The sequence below is a fragment of the Camelus dromedarius genome, chromosome 4, assembly GCF_036321535.1.
Source record: "Camelus dromedarius isolate mCamDro1 chromosome 4, mCamDro1.pat, whole genome shotgun sequence".
NCBI lineage: Eukaryota > Metazoa > Chordata > Mammalia > Artiodactyla > Camelidae > Camelus > Camelus dromedarius.
The window spans coordinates 84,911,882-84,926,729 of NC_087439.1; the positions used below are offsets into that span (position 1 = coordinate 84,911,882).

Genomic DNA, 14,848 nt, shown 5'->3' on the forward strand with positions numbered 1-14,848 from the left:
GAATGGTGCCAGGGGATGAAGGAGTGAATGGCAGATTAGGAAGCAAGAACTGGAATGAAAACAGTTGTCAAGAAATAAATCTTGACAGGTAAGAGAGAAAGAGTTTACTTGGGAACATGTTTAAAATATTTTCTCCTGTTTAAGAAGGCTACATTCAGGGTAGTTCCAGGATTAATTCAGGCAGATGAGCAGTGCTATCCATGACCCACTTCTCTTTGTCTTTCTACTGTGTCACCTCTGTAGGATGTTGGCTGCTATGTTTAGACTTGTGCAAATGGGGGACATTGTCTTTTTTTTAATCCAGTATTCTGAGTGTAGCCAAGTGTGAAGCAGCTAACATCTTTTAGCAAATGTCTAGGTCCCCTAGTGTAACCACCCTTATTTCTTAGTTGAGTTACTGGAATAGCGTTTTGTCTCCTGACCTCTTTTCTTCGCTTTCTTAGGTTAGGTAGGAGCAGCCAAAGTGATCCTTGTCACAGTTGATGACAAGTCCCTGCTCAAAACAACATAGCTTCCCACCCAGAGTGAAATGCAGTCTCTGAGGCTCTGCACATCGTGGTTCTGGCAGCTCCGTCACCTTCATTTCCTGTCACTTCTCCTGTCATCTTCTTACCTTGTCTTGCTTCATTTTTCTTTATAGCTCTTATAATGTTACGGATTTATGTCTGTCTGTCCCAGTAAAATATGTCTCTTAATGTATAGGGACTTGATCTGTTTTGTTGACCTTTGTATGAATACAATTAATAGTTGTTGAATTGAGTTAACGAATGATTATGCAAAAAGTTGATGATACAGCTAAATTTCTCTGAAGTGTGTGTGTTTTTTTTCCTTCCAATACAGAAGACAAACCTCATAGCAAACCAATGCCCTTAGATATTGCAGTAATCATGTATACAAGTGGATCCACGGGACTTCCAAAGGGGGTCATGATCTCCCACAGTAACATTATTGCTGGTATAATTGGGATGGCGGAAAGGATTCCAGAACTGGGGTACGTCATAGTGTAAATGTGGGGTCGTCCAGTGTTTATATTGGTCGTCACATTCACATTTGTGTCATTTAAGTAGTATTTGGTTAAATTAGTCCTTCAGAATCTGTGTGTACAGTAGGCATTTCCTTCAAAAAAGGATATTAAAAATTACAAGACAATTACAGTTGTGAAATTTAAATTACAGTTTATGGATATCATTGTTACTTCAAAAGTGCAAATTTTAAATGACTTAAAGTGTTTTAATCAGCTGGTGTTATTGCCACTATAGTCATTTTTTATACCTTAATGTTATGATTCAAGTGAACAAATAATTTGCCCAGTAAATATTTATTGGGCTTCTTTATTCAGTCTCTGGTTTTCCTTTTTAAGAGACATTCCAGCAGTAACGGGGGAGTGTGGGTATACAGGAGTGGGAAAGAAGCCGATGGAGGATACCAGATGGGAGTTTTAGGAATGGTAAAGAGAGCATTCCCAGAGACGGAATCAGTATTCTGATGACTGATCTGGTGCAGTGGTTAGATATTTTTGTTGCCCTTATGCGCAGAAATTATATACATGTTACTGTGGAACTGAATTTGGGGATGGAGAGAGAAATTTATGTATAACTTTCAGAAAAAATTCAGAGCAACTGGTTTCTTCTGGGTTTGTCTCAGTTGCCCTTCATGCTATGGGAGTGGGAGCAGTTCTTAAAATATATGCACATGCATACATGTACATTTTATTACGTAAGGTATAATTAACTCTCAGAACAAGAATCTCTTCTGTAAAATACACCCCCCCACACACACACGCACCCCCCCCCCCCCAGGGAGCCCAGATTGAGAGTCCTTCGTGTGCCTTTTAGAGCCTGCTCCCTCTACAGTCACTTTCAGCAGAAACAGCACCTGACCATTACTTTCTGTATCTCCCTTTCTTTTAGGGAGAAAGATATCTACATCGGATATTTGCCTCTGGCCCATGTTTTAGAATTAAGTGCTGAGCTTATCTGTCTTTCTCATGGATGCTGCATTGGCTACTCTTCACCACAGACTTTAGCAGATCAGGTAAAGTAGTGCCTATACCTTGGGTTACTAAAAAATGATAATTATCTTTAACAAATTTTTCAATCAGTATGACAATATATTGTAAGGATGACAGTTAATCATTCTAAAGGCACTTGCCTTTTAAGTGCCATTTAGAATATAAATGAATTACAATGATGAATTTATAATGTGCTTTTTTGATTTGAGTTCTATTGAATTTTTAAAATAAGGATCACTTTATATAGATCACTTTTTCTCTCTATAGTCTTCAAAAATAAAAAAAGGAAGCAAAGGGGATACATCCATGTTGAAACCAACACTGATGGCAGCTGTCCCGGTAAGAATTGACCATTAATCAACATTGAGTGCTAGAAAGCACTTATACAACATAAATGCTAGTGGAAAAGGTATTGTTGACAAGGTAGTTTATGTAGGATTTTTTCCTTGTTGATTATCTGTATTGCTTTGAGCTCTGCAGGATTTATTGTTTCGTTTTAGCTTCTTTTTTATTAAAATCTCAACTTAGTTTTAGCTTCTATGTGATATTATCAGCTCTTTTCCTTTAGCTTCTAGCTCAGATCATTTTTGTGATTATCTGTTTGCTTTTAATAGAAACCTGAAGCCCAGCAGGAGGTTGGAGGGAAGGTTTGAGATCCTTTCCTCCTAAGCAAACCAGATAATTACTGCCCAAGTTCTTAGGGAAAGTCTGGCCAGACACCAAAAAAAAAGTGACAGAGATGTTGCTGCAACTTTGAATTACTCAAGAAGCACCATACATCTTAGTAATGCCAGACATAGGGATGGTCTTGGAAATAAGATCAGTAGAAATGGGACAGCAACAATTTCCTGTCTCTTTAATGTAAATTTTATGTGGCTTTCTGATTTTGCTTGAAAGTGTTAGGAATTGTTATTAGATACCTAAGTGTTCACATCCAAGCAAAATTACATAGTTACTCTGAAGTCAAATATACGACCAGTAGTTTCAGTAGGCAGGTCATTTCCTTAGTAGTATCATCTTTGTGTTTCAGGTCGTTAAAGTATACGTCATAGTAACAGGCCTTGGAAGTAAAATGTAGTGCAGACAAGGAACATTTTCCTGGGTGCAGCATTAAAAATCAAACAAGCGACTAAAATAACCTCATGGTCTTTTTATGAGCAAAGAATGTGGTACTTTCTGTCCTTACAAAATTATGAAAATTTTAGAGTCACTTCATATAGTTGTTCATTTATTGAGTATAGGTTTTCAGTTCAGAATAAATAAGGTTAAAGCAGTATAAAGAGTCAGTAACGGCATATTATTGCCCTAATGTTCTTACATTCTCCCTCTTTTTCCATTGCTCATGAGCACCTATGGAAAATTACTTTTACTGAAATCTCATTTTTAAATTAATTGTGGCTTTACTTTATTTTATTTAATTTTTTTTTTGTGGTTCCATTTTGAAAGTTTATTCTTGATAGAGAGTATCTTTTAAAATGCTTCTATTGATGGAAATAGTAATCTGATGGTAAGATTTTAAGTAAGGCAACTCATAGCATTATTGACTGTATTAACTCATTTTTATACATCTAGGAAATCATGGATCGGATCTACAAAAATATCATGAATAAAGTGAACGAAATGAGTAGTTTTCAACGCAATCTGTTTATTCTGGCCTATAATTACAAAATGGAACAGATTTCAAAGGGGTATAGTACTCCGCTGTGTGACAGGTGAGTACAGAAGGGCTCTCCCTCTCCTTGGTAATTTGATCGTGTTGTTCACATTAATAGCCCAATTAATTGAGATGTTATAAGAAAAAAATTTTTTAAAAAGTCAAAAGGATTGCACTAAAAACTATTAATAGTGTGCTTTTATTTTCTGTTTATCGAAATTGGGAGACTAGTCTAAATAATTCAGTTTTAAAATTCTATGATTATTTGATTGATTTTTTTTTTTTTTAAGTTTTGTTTTCCGGAAAGTTCGAAGCTTACTAGGTGGAAATATTCGGCTTCTGCTGTGTGGAGGTGCTCCACTTTCTGCAACCACACAGCGATTCATGAACATCTGTTTCTGCTGTCCTGTTGGTCAGGGATATGGGCTCACTGAATCTGCTGGGGCTGGAACAATCACAGAAGGTTAGTGCTGTCCACAAAGTGGTGTGTCCAACAGAGGCTAGGGTGCAACTCCGGGCATTTTTTGGTATGGATTGTTCTTTGCAAATATATAGGAGACGAGTGATATATCAGGTTTTAGAATGTAATAGGTACATCTAATTCTCAATAATTCCTCCAGAGGAATTATTAAACTTATGATAATGTATTAAAAACTACTTAGCATTCTAGAGGTTTCAGTAACAAGCGCTGGCTGTACTGTATGCATTTATTCTTCTTATCTTATTTCTTATGAAGTTTCTTTTTATGTAGAAAGATTAATGTGTTTTGTCTAGTTGTTTAGGTATGTTTAGTAAGGCTCAAATTCAGAAATTTTATTGAGGAGGAGGGTCTCTGTTAAATGTAGAGAAAATTTAGATTTAGGTCTAGAGAATGTAATTTCCAGAGTTTTTTGTGGTGATGTGGTTGAGGGGATGACCCATTACCCAAGTAGTTCCCAGATTGAATCCCCTAGTGCCTCATGTGCCCTTTTATGGAAGAAAGTTACTCTGTTTTCCAGTATTAGAAAAATCTATGCTTCTAATTTGTATTTTCTCGATGCCCGTAGATACTAACCTCTTAACTTTGCAGTTTCCCCGGCTTACCTTGAGTGATTTTGTGTACTGTCCTTATGCCAGGTTTATCCTGCATTACTTCTGTATTTTCCTGTTTTCTGTTATATTCTTTATATTTTGTATATTCTTGGAAGCTACTCGTAAGTCTTGTTTGGCAGGAAATAAACAAACAATCTTAAATACATGCATATATGGTTCCTGAGGAGCCTTAACTTCTTCCTATTTTAAGGATTCCATTGGATGTGTGATTGATTAGTTATAGTTTATGTTATAAATAGTCTGTAAAATATTAAATATCAACCTTTTCTTTCTGATATTTGAATGATCTTTGAAGAGGAAACATAATGCAGTAGTAATTCTTAATAGTGGTAGGTTCCTTTCCCAGAGCTTGGAAGTTAACAGTCTTAGTCTCCAGCCTGGTGTCTGAAGTCTGACTGTATGAATTCAAATAGGGTGTGATAGCATAAGTGGATGGGAGGGACGTGTCAGAGGTCTCACTTCGAAATAGTGATCCACGGGAGAAGGATGGAGAGGTTACTGCACTGCAGAGCTGTTAAGTCGAATAAGAAGGTAGGACAGGTGTAAACCATTGTGCTGCATTGTGTTGGGAGAGAATAGAAACTCATGAACCAGGCATCTCCTTAAGTGAGTGAAGTGGGCCCTGTTATAAGAAAATGTGATGGGTAAGGAATCTGGGGAAACTGGAGCAGGCCTGCCCCATCTGTTGGGGGTAACAGTTGTTCTGTGCTGGAAAAATGTGGGCCCGTTGTTCTGGAGATTCATGCCTATGTATAAAAATGTCTTGAGTTTTATACATCCATAGCCAACTCAGATTTTAAAAAAAATACCCAAACCCCTCAGTTCACCGATGTGTGACTTCCGCTTTTCAGAATTCCCTAGGGATACCTAAGCTTTGGGATAAATCATCATTTTTATTTATTTATTTATTTTGTAATCTAGTAAAATGAGGCAGTTTATTAACTACTGTAATCAAATGGTATTTTTCATTTGCATCTTAGTGTGGGACTACAACACTGGCAGAGTGGGAGCACCAATAGTTTGCTGTGAAATCAAATTAAAGAACTGGGAGGAAGGTAATATGTTTTAACCACAACATTAATTTGTTTAATATTAAACTTTAAAATTAGAATTATGCTTTACTTCATTCCTTATTTTGGAATATAAAATCACCCACAAGTGCTCGCTTTTGTCCTTTATAATAGAAATATTTTATCTAGAGCTATATGAATGATTTATTTTGCTTGTTTCAAAGATGATTTTGAAGAATTATAATTGTTTTAATTTTGCTTACTTTATTACATAAAATGCAAGTAAGAATTATGGGAAAAACTTGAGAAATGTGCTAAATGAATAATGCCCATAAATTGCAAATCATCATAACTTTATTTTGTAGAAGCAAAATCATGAAATTTATTCTGTGAAACTTGAAGATGTTTACACCTTTTTTTTTTCTTTCTTTTTTTGAGGGCTTCAACCCAAAATTATCAGAAGGAAATTTTCAGTATTATTCCATAAAAATGTGTTGTTCATGCCACTTAAATACTGATTGCTTTTTTAAAATTTTGTTTATCAGTTAATTGGTTTGATATTTAAGAATCCTTAAAGGAATTAACCTGTGTAGTATATGTATATAATTATTTTATACAATAGATGTTGGATTTTTGAATTTAATTTTTTTCTTTGAATAGTAGTTTGAAAGCATAAGTGCTTACGGTTTAGCAGCTGGAAATTTGCAACTAGTTTTAGTTGTAAATTTATGTTGATGAGTTTTGTTCATAGTGTCTGGCTTATTTCCTTTGGGAAACTCTAATTGGGTCAAAGTTGGATGTCCCTGTTTAGAAAGTAATAATTTCAAATTTTCACATGACGCATATAGGGATAAAAGAGTTAAATTAACTCTAAATTATTCTGTGTTTATTAGGTGGATACTTTAATACCGATAAACCACATCCAAGGGGTGAAGTTCTTATTGGTGGTCAAAATGTGACTATGGGATACTACAAAAATGAAGCAAAAACAAAAGCTGATTTTTTTGAAGATGAAAATGGACAGAGGTGGCTCTGTACTGGAGACATTGGAGAGTTTGACCCTGATGGTTGTTTAAAGATTATTGGTGAGCCAACTAACAGTTGTTTTTAAAGTGGATGTTTCTGAAATAGCTTTACAAAAGAAGCTGTTTAATAATGTAAGAATTTATTTTTATGTAATAGTGGGATGGTTTCTGTTGCATCATCCCCAGAATATAAAAATGTACAATAGGGACCGTGCAGAATTTATAAGGCCTGACATATTCCGAGGTCTTCAGGTCTGTTCAACAGCAGTGATATTTTTAATTACTATTAGATAATCCTTAAAGAGTTCAGTTCTAAATAGGGAGTATTCGTTTCTGTGAATACTTTGGTATCTAGAGGTTCTTGGACAGGGCTCTCTCCTGTCGGAGCCGTGTTCTTCCCTTGCGTGTGAGAACTGAGGAGGGCCTGGCAGCTCAGTTCGGGGATCTGCGGAGTGAAAATACTTTACTCTGCTTCTCTTCTTCGGCTCTGTTTCTCAGTTAATGGCGTGTCTGTCCCGGTCATGCTGTCTGGGCGCCTGCAGGAGATGAGAGTCTCTGCAGTCAGCCCCCATGTCTAACCCATATCCCACTGCTTTACCTCCGGAAATATGCCTCAAGGTCATTCTCTTCTCTGCCTGTCCCTCTTTCTGTGATCACAGGTCAGGCCTGCACCTTCTGTCACCCTACTGCAAGAAATTCCTTTCTGTTAACCCTCGCTGAATGCACCCTCTCACTGCCACCGTGTGATTTTTAACCCCCATCTCACTGGGCTGCTTTCCTGCTGAAAACCTTTTGGTGGTTCCAGTGGCTCGGTTCAGGGGGCCTCTGTTAGGTGGCCCTGTTCACCTCTCTGCCTCCATCTCCATTGCTTCCTCCTCCTTGATGCTGCACAAATTCAGGCTGGGACGTCTCTGTTTTTTGCCAGTGTTGTTCGACTTGGCTACTGCTCAGCCTTCCCTCAAGACTCAGCTGAGGCCCCTCTTGTGGGAATTCTTTCAAAATCAGCAGGTTGGAGAGTCTTATCACTTAGCACTGCTGTATTGTGTTGAAGTAATGATTTTTTGTCTTGGTTCTCTCTAGATAGAATGTGTGCTTTCAGATGGCATTGAGTATATTCTTGATCTTTCTGGTATGAATGTATACCAGGAACACAGTCTGTTCAGCAGAACATACCTGAAGCCCTGATGATGGGTGCCCTTAATTAGAAGCTTATTTTTTTAAGAATATATTTGGTAGTACAAAAATTAGGGTCTAATTTTATTACATATTTTTAATTTTAGCGTAACTTATAATGAACTTAATTGATAGCAAATTACTTAGGGAATGGCCAACATTTGTATGTAGTAAAGATGTATTAATATTATCCTCTAATGTGCCCCCTCTCCCGGCCTTGTTTTTTACAGATCGTAAAAAGGACCTTGTAAAACTACAGGCAGGAGAGTATGTTGCTCTTGGGAAAGTAGAGGCAGCTTTGAAAAACCTCTCACTAATAGATAACATTTGTGCATATGCAAACAGGTAAGAAAGTAGAATTCATGCTACTTTTACTTAAAACATTTGGTGTGCTGTTGGCATTTCCTGTCTATTATAAGGGCCTTCTTTGTAAAATTATACCAAGAACTCTTCCTTCTTATCCATTGTCTCGGGGAACAGCCTCTTAGTACAGCCGTTAGCTGCTTCTTTCCTTGTGGTGCTTTAGTCTCCTGGTCTACCTCTGCCCCTGTTTCCTGTTTCACATCTCACTGCAGTGTTCTGTGTGCTAGGGAGATGAAGAAAATAAAATCCTCCTTCCTGCTGCCTTGGTACCCCCTAGTTACCTATCCCTCTACGCAGGGAAGTTTCCCACAGTCAGTCCAGTGGACAGGGGAATAAAGAAAGAAGTGGGGTCAGCAAGCAGTGCTCTGCTGCCTTCTGACTACCCTCTTCTAAACTGGAGCCTGCTCGGGACCCTAACCAGGCCTATGGGCTTCCATCCCCTGTGCCCCAGGCTATGTTAAGCTGTGGCATAACATACAGCATCTCTAGCCCATGATGATACGGAGGCAGCTGGGAAGGAGAGTTTAAAGTTAAAGTCCCAGAAGTTCATTCTTGGAATTTCGGCTTGGCACTCTGATTGCATTTTCCTTAAAGGTATTCCATGTGGCAGTTACTCTCCGGGGCTAACAGTTAGATACGTTTTGTGGCCAGCCTACTTACTGTGAGAAGATGCTTATGACCTAACACTTACTATGAAAAAATAAAACCTCATGTTAGAAGAACCTATTTAGAAATAGACTTTGAGGTATAGCCCACGCTAAAGATTTATTACGTTAATTTATAAATGATTCTGCCCTTTATTAGTCATGAAGTATTTTCTTTAGTGATGCTACAGTTCTGGGTTTTCTTGTGTGATATTAACCAGAACCATCTCCTCCTGATGCTGCTGCCATTTCTTCAGGTTGCTTCCCCCAGGGGGCATACTCAGAGTTCCTCTGTCAGCACCAATTCTTAAGAGAACAAAAGAAAAAAATATATTCACATTGTTTTGATTTGTTGCCAATTTTTTAAGAAACAGTTTCTTATTTACATTAGCTTTTATTTTTGTTTAATCTATTGATGTGAATTACTGATTTTTAAAAGGTGAATCTTTTAATATTTCTAGTTTTCTTTTAAAAACATTATTCATAATAGTTATGCATAATTGAAACTTAGCATGAAACAGATTAAGGTTTATTTAGCAATGAATTCTGCCAGAGCATTGGAACGTGTTATAAATCATACAGTAAAAGTGGCTGTTGCACGAAATATGTGTGTCAGCACCTCAGTAGACAGTTGATTCCTAAAACGTCAGTGTGGTCAGTAACCACCGTTAACGTGGTATGCCATTTAGCTCCTTAGCTAAGTTATGTTTTATACATTTCAGTTACCATTCTTACGTCATTGGATTTGTTGTGCCAAATCAAAAGGAACTAACAGAACTAGCACAAAAGAAAGGACTTAAAGGGACTTGGGAGGAGCTGTGTAACAGTCGTGAAATGGAAAATGAGGTACTTAAAGTGCTTTCTGAAGCTGCTACTTCAGGTGAGTAAGTGTTCAACTGATTCCAAGAACTGAGCTGGCAAGAGAGTACTTAAATTTATTTATCCTGTTACATTACAAAGGCTTAGGTTACATTTCCTGCTCAGAAACTCATCGTATTTTCCTACCATTAGTAGGGAGAAGAACATATTTATCAGTCCCCCATTCAAGCCCCTGTAGGGACACACAAATCATGCACTCCCACCACGGATGTACATGTATCAGGATGTTCTTGGCGGCTTCTGTTTTCTCCACTCACCTTGGCCGTTCCCAGGGCCCTGCTCGGCTTCCTGGACACTCCAGCCCACAGTGAGCCGTCTGAGGCTCTTCTGCACTGTTTGTGTGCTGCTGGTCGATTGTGCTCACAGATCCTCTGCACCCTTGTGTGTGTGTTGGTGGGGGTGGGGTGAGCACAGGTTGACTAGTTTAATGTTGGCGGTTTCAAAAAAACAGCTCTACCTTCTGAGTCGTCAGCAAAAAGTATAGTACAAGTGTGCATTTTTATTCTTAGAAATGTTATTCAAGATTATGAAAAATGTTAATTGCGTTTAATCAGATGAAATCATTCTGACCCTTTATTTCAACAGTAATTATGTTTTGTTGTATGTCAGCTTGAAGATAGTTTCCAACTTTTTTAGGTAATTTAAAAACTTTGGGCTAATGCTAAATTGAATTAATTAATGGATATTATATTACAAACCCACATACTTTCTGAGTAAGGTGGAACACTGAAACAATAATTAAACATTTAAAATTTATATACTTTTTTAGTTTATTTTAAAATTTTATGTATATTTTAACAGCTTTGAGATATCAAATGCCAAACAACTCATTTTATGTATAATTAAATAGTTTTTAGTGTGTTCACAGAATTATACAACTATAATCGCAGTCAGTTTTAGAATTTGTTATCACCCCAAAAGGAAATACTGTGTGTGCATTAGCAGTCACTCCCCATCACACCTCAAACCTCCTAGTCTTTGGGAACCAGTAAGCTACTTTATATAGATTTGCCTATTCTGAAGATTTTGTTTAAGTAGAACCATGTAATACATGGGTTTTTGTGACCGGTTTCTTTCACTTAGTATGTAATGTTCATCTGTGTTAATCCTTGTTTCCTTGCAGCGTGTATCAACACTTCATTCCCTTTCAGTGCCAAATAACACGTTGTCTGTTCATCAATTGAGGGGCCCCTGGGTTGTTTCCACTTTCGGCTATTAGTGAATAATGCTGCTGTGGACATTTGTGTGCAAGCTTTTGTGTGGACATACTTACTTCTTGTGGGTAGATGCCTCGGAGTAGAATTGCTGGGCCTGTGCTACCTTTATGTTGAACCTTTTGAGTAACTACCAGGCTATTTTCCAGACTACTTTTTAGATGGTGGCATTTTACATTCCCACGAATGTTGTACGAGGGTTCCAGTTTCCCCACATCCTCGCCAATACTTGTGACTGTTCATCCTTTTGATTCTAGTCATCCTGGTGGCATGGAGTGATGTCTCACTGTAGCTTTGATTTGTGTCTCCCTGGTGGCTAGTGATGCCAAACATATTTTCATGTACTTATTGGCCATTGTGTATTTTCTCTGGAGAAATGGCTGTTCAGATTCTTTGCCCATTTTTTAAAGTGAGATTGTCTTTTTGTTATTGAGTTGTATGAGTTCTTTATATATTCTAGATACAAGTCCATAATCAGATAATGTGATTTGTAAATATTTTCTTCATGGTATCCTGTGAAGCACATCAGTTTTAATTTTTATAAGATACAGTTTCTTCTCTTTTTCTTTCATTGTTTGTGCTTTTAGTGTCACCATTGCCTAATCCAGGTCACAAAGAAAGCCCAGTGTTTTCTTCTAAGAGTTTTATATCTTACACTTAGGTCCTTAATCCATTTTGACTTAATTTTTATAAATGATGTGAAGAAGAGATCCAACTTCATTTTTAAGCAAAATTTATATTAGGTTTACACAGAGAAACAGAATCAGTAGGTTATACACACACACACACACACACACACACACACACACACACACACATACATATATATATATATATATATATATATATATATATATATATTTAGTAGGTTAAATATATTGAGAAACTTACTATAAGGAATTGGTTTTTATGATCATTAGGGGCTGGCTAGACAGAGTTGGAAACCTGTAGGGCAAGCTGTTGAAAGGTGGCCTGGAAATCTAGGCACAAGCCAAAGGTCCTGTCCACAGGCAGGATTGTGTCTTATTTGGGGATAAGCTCTGCTCTCAAGGCCTTTCAGCTGACTTAATCAAATCTGCAAAACACTTGTTTAGTTGAATAACTGGGAACTCTAGAGTTGCCCAGATGACACATAAAACTGACCATCACACTCCATCCATTGTCTGCTTGGCACCCATACACATTTTCTTGAACCATAGTTAATTTCCGAGTAAAGACATTAGCAAAGTCAGACTATCACCTAATATTATACAACTGTCCTGTGTACAAATGAAAATACAGTATTTTCCCCACAAGAGGATGCAACCTCCTTGAGTGATTTTTACTCTTCTCCTTTGGTGTCCTGTATGTAACTTAAATAGTATGATAAAAAGTTAACTCATTAATACACATTACGGTAAGAGAATAAGAGGTAAGAAAACAAGTATTTGCTTAACATATACAAACATATTCACAACCAAATAAGGAAGAAAAACTCATAGTTATTACAGCCTCCGTTTCTCCAGCTGATCATGTGGTTGTAGCTGTGTTTATTTTTCTAAAACCTGGTCTAGACAATATCACCACACACCTAACATAATTTTGAGTCAAGTTATAGGGTGCAGTGCTGAGCACTTAAAAGTTGAACGTGGTCATCAGTTCTCGCTTGTGAGTCTGCCCCACATCTCGGTAGGTCAGACTCCTGTCCTTTAAGTCCTGTGGTCCCTGCCTTGCTGCCATTTCTCAAAGTGGTTTTTCCTCTTGGAAACCACTCCTGAAATATTTTTAATCTTTGAAGAGTATAAAACCTTGTTTGTTATCTCTGTTCATTTTTATGGGCTTGAGTTATTACATCACTTTTGTTCCTTTAATTTAGTACTTTTAAAGTATATACATTATTATGGTGAGGTTTTTACTTGTTTCCCTATTGTCTGCCACTTGGAAGCAGAAACTATTCATTTTTATATTTTTAAAGAATGTTTAGCAAAGCATTTACACAGTAATTTTTTCCAGTAAATATGTGTTAAGTGAGTGCTGGAAAAATGAAGCAAGGAGATGTTTACTTTCTTTACTAAGAAGATGTTCCTTCAGACTGCGTCTCTCCAGATGTTCCTTCAGACTGTGTCTCTCCCCCCCCTCTTCATCCCTCCACTGCTGAGAATCTACTGGGTATCAGATCTGTGTTAGGAACACGTAGTGAGCAGACATTCTGCCCTCTTACCTTACAGTGAATATCCTGGTTCAGTGACAAGTTTCTCTTTCAACATTATTGTTTTTTAGTTTCTAAAGTGATTTTTTAAATAATAATTTCAAAGAAAACGAACAGGCATAAAATACAAAGTGACAGTTCCTTTTCCCTAATCCTGGATCCTAGCCCCTTGAAGGACCTGGTTTAGTTTGGTATGCATCCTTGGCCTCCATATCTAGTTGCATATAGGTTTATCTAGTATTTTAAAAAGATCGTCTTTTTAAACCTAACAGTGTATTATTGCAAATATTATTAGATATATATAGCAAATGGATCTCATTTTAAATGACTGAATTGTACATTTATGCCTATATCATAATTTATCCAACTCATTCTGTTGATGGACATGTAGATTTTTTAAACAGTTTTTGCTATTATAATTCTCATACATACCTATTTTTTTTACTTCTACTATTATTTCTGAGGGATAGATAGCTTAGAAGTGTGATTTATGAGCTGTTGGTTGGTTTAATGGGTAATCAAAGACTGAGGAAGTTAAATTATTTGCTAAGAATTTTAACTGTATGTTTTTCATGCCTTTGTGGTTGCTTTTTTTTTTCTTTCTTTCTTCGCCATCACAGCAAGTCTGGAAAAGTTTGAAATTCCAGTAAAAATTCGTTTGAGCCCTGAGCCATGGACCCCTGAAACTGGTCTGGTGACAGATGCCTTCAAGCTGAAGCGCAAAGAGCTTAAAACACATTACCAGGCGGACATTGAGCGAATGTATGGAAGAAAATAGTCATTCTCTTTCAGCATCGGGTTGCTGCAGGGAGCTCAGATCAAATAGGAAAATACTTGAAATGCATGTCTCAGACTGTGAGGCGGACTTCATTCCTCATATTAAACCTAAACTGTTAACTTCTCATGACATTGCCATTTTTAACTGACAGGATTAGTAAAATTTTAAGACAGCAAACTTGTGTCTGTCTCTTCTTTCTTCCCCTCCTCCACTGTCCTTTACCACCTAGGACTGCACTTGTCAGCATGAGGACTTTTCTGAATCATATTGGGGAACAGTGATTTTAAAACCTCAAGTTTTTCAACATGATTTATATGTTCTGTACAATGTTCAGTTTGTAACTTTTTAAAGTTTGGATGTATAGAGAGATACATAGGAAATATAAGAATTGGTTATTTGGGGGGCTTTTTTACTTACAGTATTTAAAAATGCAAGGGTATGGATGTGAAATTATGTAAATTTCATTCAAATGCTTATGAATCAAATCATTGTTTGAACAAAAGATTTGTTGCTGTGTAATTATTGTCTTGTATGCATTTGAGAGAAATAAATATACCCATACTTATGTTTTAAGAAATTGAGACCTTGTGAACGTATGCCTGACAGTGTCTTCTTTATATATTTATTTTTTCTTAGAAAAAGGAATGAAGTTAGGTTGGTTCTGCATGAAACAAAATAGCAATAGCGGGTTATGGTTTCATAGTAATGGAGGAAACACAGCAAGGGAACAGAAGTGGGTAGTTGGTATCTGGTGGCTCCTCATTGAAATATCCAGAGTCTCCTAGTTAGCTATGGGCATTAGCAAAATGCCTAAGCT

The 14,848-nt window shown here is 37.0% G+C and overlaps 1 protein-coding gene across 2 annotated transcripts in view; it reads left to right on the forward strand.

Annotated features, from left to right (window-relative positions):
* The window catches only part of ACSL3 (acyl-CoA synthetase long chain family member 3), a 56,919-nt gene extending 42,711 nt beyond the window's left edge, over nucleotides 1–14,208 (forward strand). For both annotated transcript variants that reach the window (XM_031452265.2, XM_064485206.1), the window contains 10 exons: nucleotides 841–991; nucleotides 1,911–2,034; nucleotides 2,279–2,350; nucleotides 3,584–3,723; nucleotides 3,956–4,128; nucleotides 5,738–5,812; nucleotides 6,661–6,852; nucleotides 8,196–8,310; nucleotides 9,695–9,852; nucleotides 13,874–14,208. In XM_031452265.2, the coding sequence (XP_031308125.1) occupies nucleotides 841–991; nucleotides 1,911–2,034; nucleotides 2,279–2,350; nucleotides 3,584–3,723; nucleotides 3,956–4,128; nucleotides 5,738–5,812; nucleotides 6,661–6,852; nucleotides 8,196–8,310; nucleotides 9,695–9,852; nucleotides 13,874–14,031 (1,358 nt within the window). In that variant the 3' untranslated portion in view covers nucleotides 14,032–14,208. The remainder of the gene's footprint in view (nucleotides 1–840; nucleotides 992–1,910; nucleotides 2,035–2,278; nucleotides 2,351–3,583; nucleotides 3,724–3,955; nucleotides 4,129–5,737; nucleotides 5,813–6,660; nucleotides 6,853–8,195; nucleotides 8,311–9,694; nucleotides 9,853–13,873) is intronic.
* Nucleotides 14,209–14,848: the final 640 nt, after the last annotated feature.